General features: G+C 35.6%; 2 protein-coding genes across 2 annotated transcripts; both read left to right on the top strand.

Annotated features, from left to right (window-relative positions):
* Positions 1 to 1570: 1570 nt before the first annotated feature.
* LOC141460459 (uncharacterized) lies at positions 1571 to 15931 on the top strand. Its single transcript, XM_074140455.1, has 14 exons — positions 1571 to 1952; positions 3333 to 3540; positions 3622 to 3781; positions 4514 to 4772; positions 5387 to 5500; positions 5582 to 5687; positions 6825 to 6967; positions 7440 to 7499; positions 12045 to 12201; positions 12272 to 12431; positions 13609 to 13861; positions 14383 to 14496; positions 14579 to 14681; positions 14851 to 15931. The coding sequence occupies exons 2-14, from the start codon at positions 3396 to 3398 to the stop codon at positions 15000 to 15002; spliced, it is 1926 nt and encodes a 641-aa protein (XP_073996556.1). The 5' UTR covers positions 1571 to 1952; positions 3333 to 3395; the 3' UTR covers positions 15003 to 15931.
* A 1652-nt stretch (positions 15932 to 17583) lies between these two features.
* LOC141460329 (uncharacterized) lies at positions 17584 to 22836 on the top strand. The gene is made up of 6 exons (XM_074140234.1): positions 17584 to 18088; positions 18169 to 18328; positions 20213 to 20471; positions 21433 to 21546; positions 21626 to 21728; positions 22638 to 22836. The coding sequence occupies exons 1-6, from the start codon at positions 17950 to 17952 to the stop codon at positions 22787 to 22789; spliced, it is 927 nt and encodes a 308-aa protein (XP_073996335.1). The 5' UTR covers positions 17584 to 17949; the 3' UTR covers positions 22790 to 22836.
* Positions 22837 to 24060: the final 1224 nt, after the last annotated feature.

Here is a 24060-nt window from a genome sequence, read left to right as displayed (position 1 = left end):
AAAAAAAAAAAACCTCCTAGTTCAGTGTTGCCAAAGGAAGAGACTGGAAGGTGGTGTTCAGTGATGTAAAGTCCCCAGTTCGATTTGTATTTTTTACTTAGTGCGCAATAAGGTGCACTTTACAAAGGCAATAAGTGCGCTTTGTAATAAAGAGGATATTGTAATTACTAGTTAGAAAAACTAGATTGTAATTCCTTGTAATTCGTAAAAACTATAATAACCAATTTGTTTCTTCAATCCTACACGCGTTCTGAAATAATTATTCTTCATTTCCTGTCAAGTGTAGTTTATTGCAGGTTATTACTGAAAACTTTGCTTATCCTCATTCCATCAACGAACGTTTTCCTCATTCAGTCAAACATCGATATGAAAAGTTTTGGTGGGAAATTGGGTTTCAAAATTCTTGTAAAATACGCTTTTTTTTATTTTTTATTTATTTCTACAATTTCAAAAGTGTTCGGAATAGTTAGTACCATCGTTTCCCAACCTGTGGTACGCGAGTTGCTGGTTGGTGGTACGCGAAAAATAATCAGTAATGGCGGACATAAAAAATTAAAAAAAAAAATCGAAGAATAAAAATATTCTTTCCTATAATAATAATTCATAAAAATTATTTTAATTAATAATATTATACAGTAAAGTTGTTAATATGTAGAGTAATAAGGTTGGTCTATCTCAAGATATATGAGAAAAAATATAATGCATTTAACAGAATTAAAATTGTCTTTCATGGAGTATTTTCCAAAACCCGAAATCACAAATGATAATTGGATTTCAAACCCCTTCTTTAAAGAAAAATTTAGGAAAAGCTACATCATTATCATCAATAAAAGATAAAGAAAATTTAGTAGAATTATCCTGTGACATAGCTTAAATGATAACCATGTAAAGATCTCCTTAAAGAGACTGGATTGAAATGAGTAAGCTCTATCCAAACAACATTAAATTTAATTGGTACTTAACAGGTAGTTGGAATGCTAAAAAGAAATTAATTTAGAAGATTTTGGGCACAAATATAATAATCCCAAAGGAAGAACTTTGTAAATTAATTAATAATTTTGAAGAGAAAAATATGTACGCAATTTTTAATTGTTTAAAAAAAGTTTTACAAACTAACATCTTACACTTTACAAAGTTGTTTATAAAGTGAACATGAACACCTTTGTAACAGATACATTGTATCACTATACGTATAAAGATAATAATAATAAAATAACACACGCGGAATAAGAAATCTTCACGAAATACAATCATTTTTACCAAGTGGTATAATTTAGCATGATGTACTACCAAGTGGTTGGTAAGTGAGCCAAAAAAGGTTGGGAAACAATAAAGTTTTGTTTTTTTATTTTTTTCAAGTTTAATTTACGGATAGCGTTAAATGGCTAACTCCTTTATTATTACCCATAATTCTTAGTAAAGTTGTATTTTCTAAGAATAATAAATATTATTATTAGTAAAGTTATTAGCGACCAATTAAATAATTAATAAGGGTTGTTCACTTTTTTGCCTTTTAAATGTATTACAGGTGATTAGCTGAACATATTCAAAGAAAATTTTTCAAGAAATACTGAAAATATTTGGAAATTGTTTCTGTAAAGCGTAAACTTTCGATTGATCGATCTTATCCTCCCTCAGCTGATTGTTCGATTGCTAAAGTGGCTCGTAAACTAAATGTCAACTAGAAAGTTCTTCTGATTTTCCGTTTTTCAAGCTTGCTAGCCACACTACAGCGCACTTAGGGAACCACCGAACTGCTATTTGCGATGATGAATCAGATTCTTGCTCTATGAAGAAAGCAAAAGCTAGGTTAGAGAAGTCAGTAGCCTAAAGAAGTGCGGAGGGGAGATGAAGTCCTTGATAACTAGTTCAGGGAGACTAAGTGTCGAGATGGAAAGTGGAGCGGTCAGTTAGAATTCCAGTGTCCACATGCGAGTGTGCAATTCTCACTGGTGAGTTCGATTACGTTATAACAATGAATCAATCACCCACATAAAAACTTTTTCTTTTCTCATACATTCTTAGCAGTCATTTTCTCCTAAATATGTAAACGCGTACCCAACGAGACGTTAAGGTTAGCCCGGAGAAAAAGTAGGCGATTTCTTTACTATTTTAGTTTGGTTGTAAACACTGTCTCTCGTACATCTTTGCTGAATTCGACGAGATCGTTTTCGAGAAGGAAATAACATCTTCAACATATCTACGGTTCTCATAAAGTTCGTTGACTTTCGTTCGTTGAATAGGTTATTCACACTACACTTACTTCACCTTGAACCCCTGACCCTTACCCCTTAACCTATACAATGTTAAATAACAAAAAAAAGGATTAAACACAGTAAGTAACTCAATTTGCTTCAGTAACACACTTAAAAAGCGCCAGCGAAGTGATTAGATAAAACTTTCTTTTTAGTTCAAAATCGGTATTAGATAAAAACATTACCATTTTGTCATCATCCACATACTAAACCTTGTTTCTACAGCTGGCCGGCCTCAGTACTAATCACATAAACCCACTGCGATCTACACTTCTTTACCTAGACTCAGAAAAATTATGGTACTTTAATAATAAATATTAATAATAATGAATTTATGTAAAAGGTTACATGTTACATACATAGGTTTGGTACAGAAAATAGGAGCAATATTTACTTTTTACATCCAATTAGAGAAACGTAAGTGAGTCATGTTGAGAAATAGTAACTATACAAGATATTTACATGATCCACAACTTCATTTCAAAGGGTCAAAGGTGATACTTTTCCAGAGCGAGGAGAGAGCCAGAACACAACTATTTTGGTTATATTTACATTAATCTCCAGACAATTTAGCTTACAATAATCCACAGGACGTTCTACTTCTTTTGGAGATCTGAAAAGATGACAATATCATCTGCATATAGTAAGCCAAGAACATCTTCCAGCGAATCAATTCTTACCCCGAAACATTCATTCTTTCTGAAGTGAATGATTAAGTCAGAGAGATACGAGATGAGTAAGGGTGGGATAATGCTTCTCCTTGAGGAACTCGTCCTGGAAGATCAATTATACTATTGCTGATTTATTACTTCAATGAGTATTGCTTCTTATTCCTAAATTGTGCAACTTTTGCTATGTGCTATTCTGTTGTTCACATGTCGAATGCTTTTCGAAAATCTATAAATAGAGCATAAAGGGTGTTTCTTTTTGATCTGAGTGTAGATTCTAATTAAACAGAAAGGTTACATGTTCTGCCGCTTCTGAACCCACATTGTTTCTCTGGTACGATATTATTTAGTGTATAACATTCTATTAACCTATTGATCAATATGATCGTTCAAATGTATTAAATATTAGCAGTGACCACAGATTTGCGACACAGTGCCAACAAATAGTAGGGCAGAGCAACCAGTAATCAGAATGCTGATGGAGGAACTCACGGAAGAAGAAAAAGACGCAGTGTTGGCGGAGTGCGGGTACACCCGGAAGCAGCTGGACTCAGATCTTGAGCAGATCAAAGAATGGCTGAAACAGCAGCATCACCTGCCCGCTTGCAGACTGAATGGTAATCGCTTCTCACTGATATCTCTTCCCATTGATATCGCCCGTCTAATTGGTCTACTTAGTTTCTTGTGTACTGTTCCAGAGAGTGACTCCTTTCTCAAGAACTATCTGATGGGATGTAAGGGAAGTCTGGAGAAGGTAAAGAGGAAATTGGACGCCTACTATACGTTGAGAAGCCACAGCGAGATATTTGAATGTCGAGACCCATTGGATCCAGAATATCAGAACATGTCGAACATGATGTAAGCATAGCAAAGTTTCTTAAGAAACAAAAATCTACAAATTTTTGTTTTACTAAAAAAGAAGTTAATTGGCCTAATATTAAAATTTTTACTTTTATGAAGGATACTTTTTAAGTCAAAAATAAGATTGTAAATACATAGTGGTTACTGGTACAAATAATTAGCATGTAAATAAATGTTTGGTGCAACAGCTCCACAAACAGTGTCACTTTGAAGAAGAAAGTTTTACTTGGTTTAAACAAGGTGGAACGACTTGATATCCTGGCTAAGGTACTATGTGCATTTGATTGTCCTTTAGAGACCTAATTTCAAGTGTCTCATACTTTTAGGGGTAAAGACATTCCAATAAATTTTATCAAGATGAGTATAGGATTGTAAGAGCTTTTTCGACCTAAAAAAAAAATTTGTTTTTACTCCCACAGGCCATTTAGACGAATGGTCCAATACATGTCTACATGTTAAGCTACTTACCACGTTTTATTGCCTAGACTTCTAGTCTAGTATCAGAAGACATCGTTAGGAGGGTGTCCCAATTGTTTTTTGGCCACCAGAGAACAGTGGGATAGACTTGTACGTTGTCTGCTAAATTCACCAATCTGAAAGTTGCAAGGTGAAGGAAAGTCATTTGAATCAAGTCTTTGCAACTGGGTTCAACAATTAAACTTTGTGAATAATAACTGAAACCCACTCGGTTAGACAACAAATTAACGAGAGAACATTTTGTCTTTCCAGGTTCTTGGCCATATCGCCGCGACTAGCCAAAGGAACACTAATAAGATCAATCTTCAGTGGTGGATTACCGAATGTACCCCGAGATAAGGTGGATTTCGCCACTTATACACGTCGATTTGTGAGCGTATTAGAACTATGGCTGAGGCAGTCGCCTTATTTGTCCAAACTGTGCAGTGTGATGGACGCTAAGGAAATTACCTCCACAGATTTGCTATCCGTGAATCCTTTGTTGATGAAGGATTTGATTCACTATCTATTGGTAAGTTGTGTGGTCTCGTAAGTTTTAGCGAAGTGCTAAAGAGTCTCTCTTGCGTATACTCTTGCGCTGCATTAGCCCGAAGGTTCAACAATCTCTTGAGCAGATAGATGAAGAGAATCGTTTTGTGGATCTCAGAAATCTGTTAGCCTGTAATCAAAAAGCAAACACTGAAATTGTATTTTCGACTCACATTAAAGAAGAAACTAGCATTTATGGATGAGTTTGTGTGAACACTAAAGCTCAGGAAGTTCCTTTTTCAGTTTCGTTTGAGTAACTCGATGGCAGGAAGTTAACGGCTACATCTTCCAACCGGAAGTTTTTTCACGAAAAATGGCTACCACTATTCTCTCCATAAACAGCTGTTTTGTAACTTTATTTGAATGATGTTTATTATTATGGTGATTATGGTTCTTTAATTCTGTTTAGGGCCGTTTTGCGGGGTCTGTTTGAATCTAAAGCACAATTTAAATACTAAATACTTTAGTACAATGTGTGTTTTGATAATTCGGAGTTTAAAGAAAGTTTGGAATTAAGGATCTTACGAATGATAGTTTTGATTAAGTATTTGGAGATTGGTGACAGCAGATTTACTATTAATCACTGTAAAATTGCAGACGGCCATGCCTCTAAGATATACAAGGGTTTACTTGATCAATACGCCTCCTTATTTATCGACGCTCGCCAATAACATGATTCTACCTTTCTTGCCAAAGAAGCACAAACAGAAGGTAAGTCTTTTTATAACTGATGGAATATTTTTATAGAGAATGTTGATTTACATTGTGACCAATGCATTGTTTCTTGATCAGCTGTGTATTACTGCGAATGGAATGGAAGAAGTGATCCAGTACTTTGACAAAAGCGTTGTTCCGAGTGACTACGGGGGAGAACTACCCCCCTTGCGACAGCTCAGTGGTATGTCCTTTAAAAATCAGTTTTCACCATTTTATTTATTTTTTCTACTTCCGGGAAATTCCTAGTAAACAGGTGTACTGCAATTGTGAAGATTTTCAATTGTGAGTAATCACAGGAAATAAAACTTTGAAAAGTCCTCGATAACGAAAAAAAAAAAAAAGTACATCTTTGGTGCGTAAAATTCATTTCGTAAAGCACCAAAAAGGTAGAGGCTTTTTCTTTGTAAAGGGCGTAAATAAAGTTTATAATTATTTGGTAAAGTTACCACTTTTTTTTGTAGGTGGAGGGGGGAATTTCCAGGCAAAGTTTGAGCATTGCCTACAATTTATAGAATTTGGTAGTAAGATGATTAATAATGGAGGAAAAATTCAGTGTCCCTACTGCGGATTCCCGGACGGTGATCTTGGATTCGAGTTTTGTCTAGATGTTTCTTCCTGGAGCCTCTTACTTTTCAGGGATAAATAGACTTCAGAGAGTAGTAAAGACTTCCGGCGCTAATTTACCTCAGATGTTGACGTCTTTTTTTTATATAAAATCTCTATATATACTATAAAATCTCTTAAAATTAGTTACTATAATGATTTATTACTAGATTTTAACCAATAATAAAGCTTAGCAATTTAAGAATATATACTTGGAAATCTATATTTTAAGTCCATATTTATAAAAAACAATCATTCTGAGACTCGGAGATGTCCGTATCTTTAGCGCCCTGCGCAGCTTCTGTACCAAACTTGCTGGCACGCTTTTGGTCTACACAATTAAGAGCAGTTTCCCTGTTCCATTTCATTTACTCCAACTTTTTTTTAGGAAACTTTTCTGGGTAGAAATTGTATTTCTTGATCATCCTTGGGAAAGTTCCAGACAAAGAGCTGGGAGTAAAAGGGGCGTCCACTCATCGCTTATCATACATTCCTTCAGTTTGAACATTTAAAATAAGCTTCCAAGTCTGCTCCAAGGATATATACTTATTAAAATAACCTACAATTTGCGAATCGTTGTTTGTAACAATTGCAATAACTGGAAATCAAAACTACCTGGCCTAAACAAACTTTTCCTCAACCTAACCTGCAACCAATTTGTACTTGTGTAAGAGTCTTAGCGTAATTCTTGAAGAAACCTCTTCTTGTGTTTCAGCATTCTGGTCGGACAAAGAAAAAGAACACAGACAATGGTATCTGAACGAGTTGTCTGAACAATGCGAGGAGTCTAAACGAATTATTCCCCATGATCTGACAAATCCATACTTTGGTGTCCCTGGATCCTTGAAGAAATTAATTGTTGACTGAAGAAAAGAGATACCACCGGGTTAATTGGAATGCATACTACGGAAGAAGATCCAAAGAAAGCGCTAATTTCCATGGGGAGGTGTTTGGTCACACTGATTGTGCAGTTATTTAGTTACCAATATCTATAAGACAATGGCGATAGATAGTAAAGATAGATAATTATTAAATAAGAAGCAGAATGCTGTTCTAAAAGCTGTAAATTTGCTGTAATTTGTATAAAAAAGATAGATATGTGCATATTATAATCATCATTTCTCTCAGGAATAAGGTTTCTCACCAAGAAGGCCAGTATTGCGATCAAATAAAATTTAAGAGAACTTAAGTTATCTTCAGAAATGTCTGTACCACCAGATATACCACTCACCGAATGGAGTTTTCTTTATTTAAGATTTGCTCAACTATTTTCTTCAAATTTTGCACACAAAAATGGAACTACAACCTTATTTGTAACTAATGTTATCAGGAACATTCGTTCCAAAGCATCAGAGAAGCAAGTTCTTTAGGCGAAAGAAATAATTTCCAGGTAATCTGCTATAATAAAATCCAAATAAACTTTTTTTAAAAAAAATCCCATAATTTGGGAATATAAAAGCTTTAATTAAAATTAAATTAATAACAAAAAATTTTAGTAGGGGTAATCTCAAGAAATCACCACGAAATCTCACGCAGTGATGCATCAACAAATTTGCATATTTCTATCAAATTTGAAATGAGACTTAAATTGTGCTAAATTAAATAAAAACTAAGCCTAGGCCTGCGACGATAGGCATCAACAGTGTCCTTATCCACAATTATGGCCATAGTTGTAATCTAAAGTTTTGATAAAATGCCAAAATTCTGTTTCGATTAAAATTGTGATATTGTGACTGAAATCATAAGAATAAAAAAAAATTAGTTAAATTTTACTTGTGAGTTTAAATATCACAATTCTAATGGAACAAAAGTTTAAAATAATTTTGTTCCAGTATAGAATACTTTTATTACCACGATTGAGGGAAATATGAACACTGTAGATGGTAATAAGGCAGAAGATATAGAGAGTTAAAGTTAACTAACTTTTTGTGTCACTTAAACTTTCATTTTATTATCTCCATTTCTAACAGATTACGCAATAAAAATTCTATATGAAAATTTCTTATTTATTGCTATAGGGCAGTGATGGCGAACCTACGACCCGCGGGTCAGACACTGACCCACAATTGCTAGCCAACCATTTGTTTGTTTACGCGGGTTGATTTAGATTTTCTAATTGTGTGGGATAATTTATATTCTATCTGTACTTTTTTTAAATCACGCATTGGACACAAAAGCAATTTAAATGCTATCCTATAACCTTTAGTTTGATCATTACAGTTCTAAAACGCAAATGACGACAAATGCTTTTTGTAGTTTTTGAAATAAAGCAAAAGTGTACAACAAAATATCAAATAAAATGTATAATTTTACTCATATTTTGTTTATTAAAAAAATCATCGACAACCCAAAGCAAATAACCATATTTAGATTTTTCTTCAGATAAAACACACTTTTGTAAGGTTTTGTTCAGGTTATTTTTGTAAAAAGAGAGACTTCCATAGCCACTTATTTCGTCCCGTTGTTTTACCCAGTTAAGCCAACTGAATTTTAAAGATGTTTAGTTTTGAAAATATTCAGTTTAACTCTTGCGCAAATGGGCATTAGTGACCCAAGAGCTAGTACTAAAAAAAAAAAAATGAACAAAATTTGACCCACGTCTCAAAAAGGTTCGCCATCCCTGCTATAAGGGAAAAGAAATCCAATGGTGATTGGTACGATTTAAGTAGAAAATAAAGAAATACAAAAAACTGCTTATATGTGGGCCAAGAAAATTGCCATGTTAATATGGCGGATTGCCTTTTAATGAAACTTACGTATTTTACAAGCATTATTAGATGGTGATAATTTCTTCAATGCTGGATAATATACAATTTGAAGAATAATGAAGGGTTCAGTCAGTAATGACCTTTTGGAGTCACTTCCGAGCGCCCTTCACGCAGCCAACTGACTGGAGAGACTTTGAATTTATCTCCTCATACCCCAAACAGTCGGAAATCAATGCTTGGAACTGTTTGTTAAGGCGCGTCAACATCTAAGGTAATTAGGCTTTTTCCAGTGCACTACTGTGGCCTCCAGTCACTATTCTCTGGTTACAGACAACACTGTTGATCACCGGACAGCGAACTGTAAGAACCTCCTTGGAGGAGAATCACTAAGGGCTAACATCTGGATAGGAACCTGGAATCCAGTATTCGTTTACCACTTAGCTCAGTGATTCTCAACCACTGTGTCGCGCGGCACTTTTGCGTGCCACCAAATTTTAGAAATGCATACAATTTAAAATTATATATTAAATGTAGAAGACGATATGAGAGTAGCATTATCATTTATACGACCAAATATAAACTGTAATTATCAAAAAAAATACCAAGCTCAAATTTCTCATTAAAAGTATTCTTATTATTAACTTGTAATTAATCCCTTAATAAACATATACTGTTGTTTTTTGTAGTACATATTATTTTATATTGAAAATAAACACACTATTTTACACAGAGTATTATGGGATAAGTAAAATACTTTCAAAACTTATCTTATTGTTAGTGTACCGCCCCAAATTTTGAAATTGTAAAAATTGTGTGCCGCGACAAAAACAATGTTGAGAATCGACTTGTTTAGCTAGTCCATTCTCTTAAACTAAAATTATTTTTTAGTAATATTATTATTTTTAAATTAGAATCAAACTGTACCTAAAATTTAACAACTATTTTGTAATTGTTACCCTTTTTAGTTTTTTAAAACAGGTATCTATTATAACCTGTATTTTTTTGGTTTTAATTTTATTAGTATTTTGTCCATTTTTTTAAATCATTCCATTTTAAATACATTTATCATATTTGTTTTTTATTTAAATTAAAAATTTGCTAAATTTTGTAAAGGAAAAAAAATGTTTGTCTTTGTTTGTAAAAGGATATTTCTTGTATTCCTTAATTTTAAATTTTATTTTTAGACACGTCATCGTTGGATGGCCCTCATTCAGTTTCAAGGAATTTTGTTCAAATATTTACGTAATCATCTTTACTTGTTGTCAATAGGCAGTTGTAAATAAAATAAAGAGGGTTGAAATATTATATATAGTCTGAAATTTGTTTTTGCAAATGGATGCCTCTTACCCATGCTGCTGCAATGTCTACCAATATGGGGTACATCGAAATATTTGTAATTTTTTTTTTTTGAATTGTTTAATAATCAATAAAATGGTTTGAATGGTTGGAGCTTTATTTCCATATTAACAAGGTAATGCAAAGAAGTTACATTGTAAAATATATATATATTTTTAATTGGAAACAATGTTTATATACACTTTTTGAACAGTGTGCCTCTGTTTCCATGAACACTCACTTTTGGAATGCCCAACAAGTATAGAGTGGAATAGTAGATGGGATGGGACCTGTGCCCCACGGCACCGCAGCCACAAGAGGCTTATTGTGCCTTCCTCTTTTTTGGATCTAGTAGACGAAACCTCCCCTAACTAAAAGGGGTGGAGGACTTTCCTAACTAGTTCTTTTTGCGCTACTATCTCCTTCGGCCTCAGCGTTCCAATGGTTTCTTAGCACAACCGCTCGATTGCGACACAATCGAACAATAGGTGTGAGGCCGTCTCCTCCTCTTCCTGACACAATCAGCACAACGGTTCCGATAAAGTTTGGTTGGAATACTCAAGATTGATATAATATTTCTCTCACTAGAAGACCGGAAACTGTCCAGTCCACACCAAATTTTTGCATTTAGTTTTCACTACCTGAGGCTTAGGTCCTAAGCCTTCTTTTGATTCACAGCCTTACATCCATTTACCTCACTTATTGGCATTTCTTTGCGAGATTGTTTCAAATAGAAGTTATATTCCCATATACGAGATATGTGCTTCAAGTTTAATGATACGTAGAGCTAACTGAATGGACGGGATGAATAGATGAGTTTCAATGAAACAGAATCAGCCTGGTTTCAATATCATCTTGGTAGATGTTGAGAACTTCAATCAAAACGAAAGGTCAACTCATCACTGATATCTGATTAATGCAGTTTGAATGTCTTAATTGTGTAGATTCTATTGTTCTAGTTATTCTCCTTGAAACTGTAAATTCAAAGCTTCCGTCTGTTCCAAGTTTATATAGAATTTTCTTTTTGCTTTGGCCCTAATTAATCAAATGAATTTTCCCCACTTTCGCAACCCATCAAGTGGAAACACAATGGATTTTTCCACGGTTTTTTTTTCTCGAGAGAATCGATTTTATTTAACCTTACTGCGTTGTCTTATTTCAAACTGAGTCCCCCCCCCCTGTAATACATGTTTAGGTTCCTTATTGCTGTTCTGTATGAAGAGATGAATTTCTTTTTCTAACAACACCTTATATGATATTGGCAATCATTTAATTATGGCAATTTTCCTACAGATTATTTAATTGGCAGAGGTTAGCCACTTACTAACTAAGAATGCTTGTATATATGTGAAACTTTTTTTAAAGGAAACATTGTTAAAACAGGATTCTAGGGAAAGAATAAAGGTAATGCCTTTTCTAAACTACCGTTTTAATGTATTGTATGGTTCTTAATCCTACAACAAAGGTCTCACAGTCCAAGGTGAAAGAGTATTAGACCATAGCGTCTAACTAGTTACCAGGATGGGCTCTTCAGCGGCGTGTAATTCGCCGAAAGGTTTTATTTCAAGGAGGGCATACTGTACCTAAATTTAGGTACATCGCTATTGATGCGCAACTTTTACAGTTACTTCTAATTTCGCTTTGTTTAAGATCATTAAAGAATAATTTTGGCAGCCTTGAAGTGGGAGTTCATAAGTTTCGCTGCAGAGAGGGGATGTTCCCAAAGATTGTTAATTAATTATATATTTTATAAAGGAATTCAAGTTCAGCCTACACTTCAGTAGAGCTCCAAATCTTTGCTGTCACTTTTATTCTTAGCTACCAGAGTGTTTCATCAGAGTATACCATACTTGTGATGGCCCAGAACTAGGCAGTTCGTGCTTTACGCATAATTCAACCCTGAATTTCTGATGTTCAGACTCTCGAGAGAACAGAAAGACGCAGTGTTGGTGGAGTGTGGGTACACCGAGAAACAGTTGGACTCAGATCTGGAGCAGATCAAGGAATGGCTGAAACTGCAGCATCACCTGCCCGCTTGCAGACTGAAAGGTAGTTCTTTCTTATAATCTTCCCGCCCAGATATTGCTCATCTACTTTTATCATTCTGATATTGTTGCAGAGAATGACAACTTTCTGACGTTGTACCTAATAGGTTGCAAAGGAAGTCTGGAGAAGGCAAAGAGGAAGTTGGACGCCTATTACACGTACAGGAGTCACAGTGAACTTTTCGACAACAGAGACCCTTTGGATCCTGGCTGTGTCAAGATGAGAGAGCTGCTGTAAGTCATTTTCGATATTTATTTTTGTTTAATACTTAACTAGGCATTTAGACCGGAAGCAAGTACATTTCCACTTTTCCTTACACAGGTAAGGAAAGAAACCGCGATTATGAAGATTTATAATTTTGAATTTCCTCCTAAAAACTTGAGATTTTCCGAACAAGAAAAATTTATTTTTACAAATTGGTCTCTGTGCCTGTCTGCTGTTTGCTAATCGTCTCCACCTCCTAACTTATTACTTCCTTTACTGTCTCCTGAGGGATGCTCTGCAATATAGTTTCGTTATAGTCGGTGGGCGGAAATAGAACCTTTACATTTTTACAAATTCTATTTTTCAGTTTTAGGGATTTTCTCAAAAAACTTCCAGATTTCCTTGGCGTTCTCTCGCCCACATGTAGATTTCCATTATTATCATCGGGGAGCGTGAAGGAACGGCTCTTTAACTATCCCAGTTAACAGCACCAACTGAGCTAGGATGGTCTGAGCTCCTGAGGTCCTTAGGTCACAGCGAACTGAGCAAAGCGAGCAACCACCCAATGCAGAAGCTTCTACACCATCAATCTATTCCTATTCTTAAGCACATCTTAAACAATTACATAAGAGTAAGTTGGATGGGTTCCTCCCTTGTCTAAGATACCTATGGAAGGGATCAGACAGAAGACTTACTGTATGGAGGGGTATCCTCAAACCACAATGATCTGAGAGGAATCCAACTAGTCTGAAAGACTGGAACGTGCAAGGCCTAACATTATCTTGCAATCGATTTTGGATCAAAAAATGTACAATTGCCATTCAGCGTTTCCTTTTCAAGTACGAAAATATTTGACTATTGAGTGGGAAGGTGTGCAATGACCATTATCTCTGGAGTTCTAGGCAAAACTAAAGGTTTTATTTGAATTTAGTTTCAAAAAGGCTAGGTCTTCGTGGGCATCTGAGAGAGCTGTGTCGTCACACATTCCTCAATAATTTCATTTTATATTACACGTTAAATATCCGTTCCGCTAAGGTTTTTTACGTTTTATCCCATCTTGTATAAAGGGGTAATGGGGGTGGTCAGTTTTGTGAGGAACGAGCCGAAATCCGCACCCACACCTGTAAGAAAACACTTCCGCTTAAAGAACAGCTTCAATACTTTTCTATGATAATTCCAATTTTTTGTTTTCCTCACTGATTGCAGAATTTTCGCGCTGAGTCCAGCAATTCCGGTCGGAAAGAGATGGGTGCTGGTCTTCGGCGGAGTCACAGAAGCCAGCCAGGAAGAATTCAATTTCTTGTATTTTCTGAGAACACTTTCAAACGCTATAGAACTATGGCTGCGAGAGGGTGGCCTCGGCGCGCAAGTTTATCTGCTAGTAGACTACGAAAAGGTCACCGCACAACTCTTGAAAGTGAATCCTCTGTTACTGAAAGACTTCATGAAATATATGATGGTAAATTTTATGATAATGTCCGTTCGTAAAAACGATAGTTCTCTGGAACTAACTGAGTGCAACCAGGGAATAGTTATGCCTTAGTTCTTAGCCTGCTGATTTTATGCTCGGATTACATTGAGTGCCTGGGTGATTTGCCGATGTAGTAGGTGTGTAAACATTTTCTAGAACCTAGTGCTTTTAGTGGATCCCATTTTTGGAACCTGGGGAGGGCGAGTAGTGGGAGAGATTGGCTCCAGGAAGTAGTCCTAGATCTAATCTAAACTGCCGGCTTTCCTGTTCCAAGTGCTTCCTTAAAGGGCAGATCGCTTATTATTAAGCCACCATCTGAACTTCCGAAGTCTAGCCTCTACATTCTCAGGCTCTCCAAGCAGTGGAGAAGAGAACAGTGCGTTACCAGAGTATGAAAGCCAGAGTATAGTCGAAATAAACTAATAAAAATCAGGTTTATTTTGTAAAAAAAAAATTTGGCAGGTACATCCTTGGAGCTAGCTACATTTTTTGTAACCATGTGTTGACAGGAAGCGCTGCCAATGCGGTTCACCAAGAGTTCCATGATCAACACGCCTCCTTTCATAGCCATGCTTTTGAACAACGTAGTGCTGCCATTCTTTCCGAAGAAGCTTAGAAGCCGGGTAGGTGTGTGAGCGTGCAGTTTTTGAAGATGGTTTGTGCATAGTGGTACACATGGCTAATATCCATCTCTATTCCATTTAGATACACATCACTGCAAATGGAATTGAAGACGTGATCCATGACTTGGACAAAGCCACGGTGCCAGATATCTACGGTGGGGACTTTGCTGTGCGCGAGATTAACGGTAAGTGGTTTCCACTTGTTTGGAAATCCACACGATCTCTTTTGTTGCAATAATTTCAATTCCTGATAAAAGTCTCTTAATTGTAGGTTATGTTTTGGTGTAGAGCAACTACATTTAATCAGAATAAAACTCAGAAATATTAATAAGTGATTATGGTTTACAATTTCAGAGCAGTGGAGAGAAGAAGAAGTAAAACGAAGACAGTGGTATCTGAACGAACTGTCTGAAAGATGCGATGAATCCAAACGAATCGTTCAGCAAGATCCAACAAATCCATATTTTGGCGTACCTGGCTCTTTGAAAAAATTGGTGGTGGACTGATGGATTTTTTAAATGTAATTTCAAAACTCTGTTGGAATAAATTAAATATATCGTCATGTATGAGTGATCAGTTACTGGTGATGTACGTACATCAGTTTAGTTTTATTACTAACTTGTCCCATCTGTCTGTTAATGTTCTTAAAGAACAACTATAAGTCCAACCCTACTGCTGAAATTCACTTGAGTTGACAATTGTAGAGTAAGAGACAGTGTTCAATGGTACTAAATTTACAGGAGTTTAGCGTGTAAATGTGTTAGGTTTGTAAAGTTCTAAATTCTAAATTTCTTTATCACCAAAATGGATAATTCTTTAAAGAGTTCAATTTTTTAATAGTTAATTTTTTATTAAATTCCATGGAGCTCGAGAAAATGTTGAAGGAAAAAAATGGAGACTCAAAATTAGAGTTAAATTTGAGATCGTTAAATTTCAACACCTATACTTCTCTGTTATTTTTATGTTGATATTTCTATTTTTTTAAATTACTTAAATCATAATGCACTTTTCTCTTCTCCACTGCCACTGCCTGAGAATGTAGAGGCTAGCCTTCGGAAGTTCAGACGGTGGCTTAATAATAGGAGATCTGCACTTTAAGGAAGCACTTGGAACAGGAGAGCCGGCAGTCTAGAGTAGATCTAGGACTACTTCCTGGAGCCAATCTCTCTCACAACTCGCTCTCCCCAGATTCCAAAGATGGGATCCACTATAAGCACTTGGTAGGTTCTAGAAAAAAATGTACACTCCTGCTATATCGGCAAATCACTAAGATCAGTGTGTGGGTGCAGATTTCGGCTCGTTCTCCACAAAGATTAGTTCAATACTGTCCACCCCCATTACCGCTTAAGGCTGGAAACATAGTGAAGCGGCGATGATAGCGAAGAGCTAAGCGGCGAAATCAAACCCAAGTTAACATATGGGACCGCGCATAGTAGGGAGCAAAACGAAGATAGAGCAACACTATCTATAGAGAGTAGAGCAAATCGTTATGACATGTTTGATTTCTTCGCTCTCATCGCGCTCAATTTTTAAAGGTTATTGCTCATAGGTTATGGATATTGTTACATTTATTGGTTGAGTTTGTTTAAAGAAACCTCTGTGGGACCATAATATTTGCGAAGCTACAATAGTTTTTAACAATTAATAATTAATAGTTAAAATTAATTAACAATTAGTAGTTAATGGAGAATTCAGGTAATTTTTGCTACATTTAATTTGGTTCTCAATCCCTTAATGCTAACTTTCATCTAAATACTAGGCAAAATTAAATTATAGTACATTTTCACGTCCTACCACTTCTGATTAGAACGAATTATCCAATCCTCCTTCTGTAGCGTCGTACTACTCCAGTTTTTCAGATGAACAGCATTAATTTACGACAAATCATGTAGTAGTGATTTAATAAAATTATTGTTTTTTTTTTTAATTGACTAATTTCTTTTTATCAATATATATTTCTATTTTGTTACCTCAAAGTAACTGCTAGGATTAATGGGGTTACACTGGGCTAGTATGTAATCAAATGTTGAAACAGATATTCTAAAATACGAATGAATCTTGCCAGGATGCTCCCGAAGTTTTTGGTACAAGTGATGGAATTCACCAGGTTCATGTCTAAATATGTTTATACACTGCAGGAGAAAGGCGAACTCGCTAAACTATGCATGCCACTATGTGCATGCGACTCTTTGCTCGCTGCTCGTCGCTCTCTTTGATTTGAAGCAGCTATAATCGCCGCTCCACTATGTTTTCAGCCTTATGCAAGATGGAATAAAACGTAACGGATATTTAGCGCGTAATATAAAATGAGATTATTGAGGAATGTGTGAGGTCACAGCTCTCTCAGATCCCCACGAAATCAAATATTCCCTGAGATGGCAGGCGCCTAGCCTTCTCGAAACCAAATTCAAATAAAACCTTTAGGTTTGCCTAGAAACTAGAGATAATTACTAGAGGTTTGCCTAGAGATAATGGTCATTGCGCACACCCCCCACTCAATAGTCAAATATTTTCGTTCTTGAAAAGGAAACGCTGAATGGCAATTGTACAATTTTTGATCCAAAATTAGGCCTCGCACGTTCCAGTCTTTCAGATTAGTTGGATTCCTCTCTCAGATCATTGTGGTTTGAGGATACCCCACCATACAGTAAGTCTCCTACCTGATTCCTTCCATAGGTATCACCTAGAAGTGATTCAGATGTTAAATAGTAATGGTGAAGGTAAATACAAACACGGAAAGGACACTCTCTGAAGGTTGTTTAATTACGCACGCAACAACTTATTAAAATTATTCTGCAATTAGCAAAATAAAAACTTAATTTGAATAAATTTCAATAATACCTATAATTAAAGTACTGACGTCATTTGTATTTCATTTATTAACCTTATTGTAGATGTGTAATTGGTAACTAAGTAATGTAATTGCTAGTGCAGTACTACTGACTAGTAAAGTTGATATCTCTACACCAAACTAAGTAATCAAGATGGTGGATGAGTGTCTGAAACCGGTCATGGATACAATAAGCATGCGCACGAAAAAGGATAAAATCAAAGATATTCAGCACTGCCAACCTAACATTGTCAATAAGTTAATGATTCCTCAATGGTCATTTAACACAGTAAGCCTGTACCACCTCAGTTTAGCATATTTTATTATTATTATTTTTTACGAATTCACAGAAGTTCTGTGATGAATTAATTTGAAATTATAATGCGTACTAATAGGGGGCGCCTTGAGTTGTGGAACAATGTGACCGTGGAGAGGGGGGTATAATTATTTCTTCTATTAGTTAAACTCTCTCAGATTTGACTATTTCAATTGAAGAGCTCCACGTTGCTAATTTATGTTCCTGATCCGTGAGCATTATTCTAGAAATTGAGTGAGAGTGGTCACCTAAGGTTTTTAGTGGTCCAAGTGCTGGATAGCAGACGCATTAAGCACTTATCATTCTCATGATTAAACTAACGAGTGAACAGAAAGCCGCAGTGTTGGTGGAATGTGGTTACACCCAGAAACAGTTGGTCTCAGATCTGGAGCAGATCAAGGAATGGCTGAAACTGCAGCATCACCTACCCGCTTGCAGACTGAAAGGTAGTCAAATCTTATCATCTTCCCGCCCAGATATTGCCCATCTAAATGACCTACTTTTTAGAATTTTGATATTTTTGCAGAGAGTGACTCCTTTCTGACGATGTACCTAACAGGTTGTAAAGGAAGTCTGGAGAAAACAAAGAGGAAGTTGGACGCCTACTACACATTCAGGAGTCACAGTGAACTTTTCGATAACAGAGACCCTTTGGATGCTGGCTATCTTAAGATGAGAAATCTGCTGTAAGTTTTACCAACACTAATTTTACCAAAACTTTTCCAAATTATTATTATTACATTAGCAAGGTTCCATTCGGGCTCATTTTGGCGTTTTGGCGTATCGGGGTTCTGGGGGAGCTATGGTGTCACGCATTTTTTTCAACAATTCAATTTTATTATATAGAACTTATGAATATAGGAATGAAGATACCTAACATTTTAGTATTTATTCCAAATTTTCAGAAATTTCGTTACAAAAAAAAAATTTAAGAGAAAATCGGATCCTCACCAGATTTGATTTTGCATTAATTAACATATTTTATGTTAATCTTTTTATATCATTAGTGTTTTATCACTTTTCTTATCAAAAATTATAGTTAAAATGAACTTTGTAGTTGCTAGTTAGTTTCCTTATCCAAATGGGTCTACCACGTCTGTGTAATAGCACAACTATTTGTATCGTATACTGGAGATATCTTTGCCCAATCCGATTTCTTTATTTAATAACCACTTTTTTCTTTTTTTTTTTTGTACACTGTTGCAACTTTTGTATAGCACATAATTTTGAATTACGCGCTGTAAGTTCCAGAATTATGCTTTGATAATAAGCTTCTAGACTATATGCCGTCTCGGTCAGATGCACATGCGCAGTTTTATAGTTGTTCGAAGAGTATGATGGCGTCCTTGACACCTTCAGAAGTGTTCAGTAAGATAAGGCGCCTCAAGAGAATATCGCACGGTTATCTGTATCTAGTTCTGTGAAATTTATCCAGTCATATAGTCCGGTTGGTCTTTTAAGGACATGCATATCGGCTACATTCCAAGCTTTACTTCATCCTGAAAACACAAAGAGAAAGTATTTCGTTCGCGCTAAAAATGATTAAATATCGTATTTTAAAAGGAATCTTCCGTTTTAAGGTACCCTGAATAGTAAAACGAGTGTTTTGAAAGTATTTACTTTGTGTTATTTCATATGTGTTTAGGAATGAATTTGCCCATGAAGTGCTTAGCCAGTACAATTTTTATTTATTTTATTTCATCTAAAGCAGAGGGTGGTCACAACCCAAATGATGTTGTGTGCCACTTTGGAAATTCATTAAAAACCTCCGTGCCGCTTATAAAATTAGTAATCATTTAGTGAGGGGTCGCTACAACTTTAAATTGCAACATCTTCCTAAAGAAATTTATATAAGGGCAATTTTGAGATATGATTCAAGACAAACTTTCTACCATTTCAAATCAATTTACATCTTCTAATTAAAATATTAAAGAAGTAAAGTAAACTTTGAAGAATTCGGTTGACCGAAATGTCACACTAATTAGATTTTTCAGGTTTTTTTTTTGCTATCTAAAAAGATTTGATGACTTTTTAAGATTTAGATTTTTCTCCAAACTTTGTGTCACGCTACTCAGGACGTTACTTTTATTTGGAACACTTTGGTCCATGAAACTATAAACAAATGAATTCTCTAGAATGAGTTGTGTTGTGTGAATTATGCAGTTTAAGGTTATTGTATTGTTCTAAAAATATGAAACGTTTGGCCATAAAATTCAATGTCGAAAGATTATAATCTGTGGATGCAATGATCGATTTATATCTATCGATCTATATATCGAGGTTTCTTTAATTTTCAAGGCAGTGCCTAAGGGTGATATTTGAACTTGGACGATTGGCCTATCTACCTTATCTGTGTTTGAAAGTTTTCCTCTGGGAGTATTACTTAGTGGGCTGTGTCGTCATTTGTCTGTGTAACATTATCATTTTATTGCAGTGAACATGTTCAACATTGACGGCAATATTGCTTTTAGTGTAGTGAGTTTCAATAGAATTCAATTACACACAAACTGAGGTTATCAGAGTGATTATGAAGAGTTTACACCAGATTTTAATTTTCTAATTTTCTGTAGAACTTTCACACCGATGCCCGAAATGGCGGAAGGCAGGACATCGCTGTTATTGTTCGGTGGATTGACGGAAGCGGACCAAGCGCAGTTCAACTTTCTGAATTACCTGAAAATATTTGTAAACACTACAGAACTTTTGCTGCGAGAGTTAGGCTACAGTGTCCAGGTGTACATTCTGGCAGACTTTGAGCGGACTACGATCCAGCACCACTTGGCGAGAGCGAAGCCATTGCTGCTGAGGGACTTCTACTACTACATTCTGGTGAGCTAAATGTTTTGACCGTCTTTACTTCATCATGGGGAATTTCCCGATGCTCAAGTTTTGCCCATGATTTCCTTGCTGAGCTGGTTTTATCGAGTAGTAGGGTTGGTACTTAGTGTTCGACTTCTTGGTAGGGATGATTACTGTGTAAATTAACAATGAAATGGGCATTGGGTCGATTGGGCGTAAATTGAGCATCAAACATTTACTCAGATCTGACGGTCTTTGGTTCCTTGGCGATCAACGGCGGGTAACCCAAAATTGTAATACTTTTCAAGTAGGTAGGAGATACTAGTTTTTAATTGGCGCCAAGAGGAAGAAACGGATACCCACTTCATCTTTCAATATGTTTCGACTCTTAATTTTTATATTTATTTTTAACATCAAACACCCACAAAACCGGAAGTAGTTGTAATCAAAATTAGGAAACATAAAAATCACATAACAATTTAATAAAAGAGGTTCTGTAAAACTTCCTTGTTTGCGTTTTTTGAGACTTTATTTCTTCTTGCAAAAAAAATGGCCAACTTTTCACTTGCTGAATGGTTGCAACTTCCATCGCTCCAGAAATGTGGGTGCCCCTCAAACATTGTGATTTCTGATTACTGTTTGTGAATGCTTAATTGCTTGCTTACCTTTACATGCTGTTTCCTCCTATTTAAAGGAATTATTGCAATCATATCCTATTTACAGGAAATGCATATTTTGAGGCCCCACGATACGTAAAAAATCTAAACAATCACACGACCTTTTCATACTACATTCATAGTCATCACCAAAGAGTATGCTTTTTCAAGATTATGTATATCCTATATACGTATGTCGTGTTTTATACTGCGAGGTCTGTTTGTTGAACTCACGTTATCTATCCCGCAATCAGAGAGGGGAGCGGTTGAGCTGTAGTTCAGCAATAAGTTAGATACCTGGAACCTGGAAATACTAAAAAAACCTGTTTTCTTAGGAAGTGCTGCCAGTTCGCTTCTCCAAGATTTCCATGATAAATACTCCGCCATTTGTAGCCACATTGTTGAACAACACTTTGTTGCCCTTCTTGTCGAAGAAACTAAGAGACAGGGTAAGTGATTGTGTGCTGAGTTAAAGACGCTTGTACAATAGTTCGATTAGCTAATATCGTATATTTGTATTTCGTCTAGTTACAAATCACTGCAAATGGAATCGAAGAGGTGATCCAAGACTTTGACAAAGCCACGTTGCCAGATATCTACGGAGGGGACTTTGCTGTGCGCGAGATGAGCGGTAAGTTTCCAAACTTTACTTACTGCCAGATCTGCCATGAACGACAGTTACCTATTGTAATGAACGGATTAAACCACCATAATCAGATTACGTTAAACGCAACAATATTAGAGCAATTAATTTAAATAGTTAACGATTAATTTATGGGAGATTAATTAGTGATTACTGAAGATTTCTTCGTAAGAATTTCCTGAGGTCTGAGTTACCCTTCAATAGAGAAAGTTGAAAGAATTATACAAAGCTTATTTAAGAAAAGCAAAATTATTATTATGACAATAACCTTTATAAAAATAATAACTAACATATTTAGAAGTTCCTAATTCTCTTGTGAAACATGACAAAAGTGTTTGGTAGCTACAAGTTACAGACCCTTGGTCATCCGAGGAGTAACATTACGCCATCTTAGACTCAGCACTAAAGCATTAAAAGCTCCCAGGCATCATAACTAACCTTACCCTAGAACAGTAAAGCACCCCCGTTAGCCTCTGCAATAATTAAACTTTATCTTCACTCTCTAAAAACTGAGCTTTTTTAGCTTTGGAACCATGAATCTAAAGGTTTCTGCATAACTGTTTGTCGGTCAGGGATTTTTCATTTTTACACCACTGGTATATTACTATTTTGTCCCAACCTTCAGAAATTCAAAGTTGGATTTTTGCTAAAAAGATTTCATCTTTAAAATATTGCTTTGTATCTCAATAAATTCAAAATGTAATGCTTGAAAATTACAATATTTGTAATAGTTTAAATTTCAAAACAGACGCGATCAATCTTAAACAACATTTATCGCCAACTTATTACAAAATACTCGGTCAAGCCATTTTCTTGCTGCTCGAATGAAACATACTTATTTCTTACGTATATTACATTTCCAGAGACATGAATATACAAAATGGCTTATGTTTACAGAACTGTGGAGAGACGAAGAAATAAAACGAAGACAGTGGTATCTTAACGAACTGTCTGAAAGATGCGATGAATCCAAACGAATCGTTCAACAAGATCCAAGCAATCCATACTTCGGCGTACCTGGCTCTTTGAAAAGATTGGAGGTGGACTGATTTGGAAATCTTTACTAACAGAATATAAATTACTATACGTTATTGAACTAAGTGTATTTCTCACAAATATCCTTCATGAACAATTGTTCAGTAATTTTGTTCAGAGTTTTTTTAGATCCGATAGGAGAGTTCTCACAGATATAAAAGAAATGTATGTAATTAAATTTGGGATCAACCTTTTTTTAAAACAAATGAGACGACCTATAGATCCAATGTCTTCTAAGTTTCCTTGCATCACTAACAACAACATGAGAATTCAAATTACAAATTTTAAGTTTAAACTGAAATGGATTTGCCTTGAAAAGTAAGCGCCCAGGATTTTACGTATTTAAATAAGGGCAGCGCTTCATGTTTATTTCAACCCAGTCCATAAAATTAGGCGATAGAGAAAGAAAATGAAGGTTTTGCCAAATGATGGTTACCCTTTATGTTTATCTTAACCCTGGCCAAAATACTACTTGAGAAAGAAAGAGAAATAGAAATCTAGACGAACCTAAAGCTAATTCCGGTTTTTTTTTTGTCCACCTGTTTTAACTCTTATTATCCAAATGAAGGCTACCCTTTATTTATTTTAGACCTAGCCATGAAAGTAGGTGACGGAGTCAGAAAAGTAGAAAACTAGACGAACTAGAAGCCAATTCAATGTTTTCTCTTGTAGTTTACCAAATAAAGGCTTTCAATTATGTTTATTTTATCCCTGACCATAACAAACAGGTGAAGAGCTAGAAAAATTAGAAATTTAGACCAACTAGAAACCCAATTCAGGTTTTTCCTTTCTGCCATGTCTGTAATTTTCCATATGATGGCTACTCTTTTTGTTTTTCTTTAGATCTGTCCATAAAGTGGGTTAGAGAGACAGATAACGTGGAAATGAAAAGGCAATTTTCGAGTTTTACCCTGGCTTTTCCACCTTCCATTTTTTGAATGTAGGTTACCCTCTTGTTCTAATTAGTTCTGGCCTTTTTCTCCTTACATGCAGAGACAGAAAAATCTTACTAGAAATCTATTCCGCTTTTTTTTTTCCTTTCATTTTATCATCTATTCTCTCACCTCCGTGAGGTCCTCCGACTTTCCTTTGGGTTTATTTCATCTCTGGGTATTGAACTGAGCAGAGCAGAGTCGAGTTTAGAAGTGTTGAGCATTGTTCTGGGGGTAATGAAGGTTTCGCTTTTCTCAGTCATAGTGCATCAGTTATGCAGCTAGCGAGATAACATATCTTACGTCCGCATCCTTTTTCCCCCCGAGAAAATGTGTTATATAAGTACTTAAAA

This window comes from Rhodnius prolixus, unplaced genomic scaffold, assembly GCF_049639745.1.
Source record: "Rhodnius prolixus isolate KJV_2025 unplaced genomic scaffold, Rpr scaffold_6, whole genome shotgun sequence".
Classification (NCBI taxonomy): Eukaryota; Metazoa; Arthropoda; class Insecta; order Hemiptera; family Reduviidae; genus Rhodnius; species Rhodnius prolixus.
The sequence above is the reverse complement of the archived record's forward strand: the minus strand, read 5'-3'. Positions and strand labels throughout refer to the sequence as shown.

Excerpts from the sequence above, each read along its gene's own strand:
- LOC141460459 (XM_074140455.1), top strand. The coding sequence starts at position 3,396 with ATGCTGATGGAGGAACTCACGGAAGAAGAAAAAGACGCAGTGTTGGCG. Across the intron at positions 3,782-4,513 it reads CAGAACATGTCGAACATGAT|GTTCTTGGCCATATCGCCGC; the intron begins GTAAGCATAGCA and ends TTGTCTTTCCAG. Across the intron at positions 6,968-7,439 it reads GATCCTTGAAGAAATTAATT|GAACATTCGTTCCAAAGCAT; the intron begins GTTGACTGAAGA and ends TAATGTTATCAG.
- LOC141460329 (XM_074140234.1), top strand. The coding sequence starts at position 17,950 with ATGATTAAACTAACGAGTGAACAGAAAGCCGCAGTGTTGGTGGAATGT. Across the intron at positions 18,329-20,212 it reads CTTAAGATGAGAAATCTGCT|AACTTTCACACCGATGCCCG; the intron begins GTAAGTTTTACC and ends AATTTTCTGTAG. Across the intron at positions 20,472-21,432 it reads ACTTCTACTACTACATTCTG|GAAGTGCTGCCAGTTCGCTT; the intron begins GTGAGCTAAATG and ends CTGTTTTCTTAG.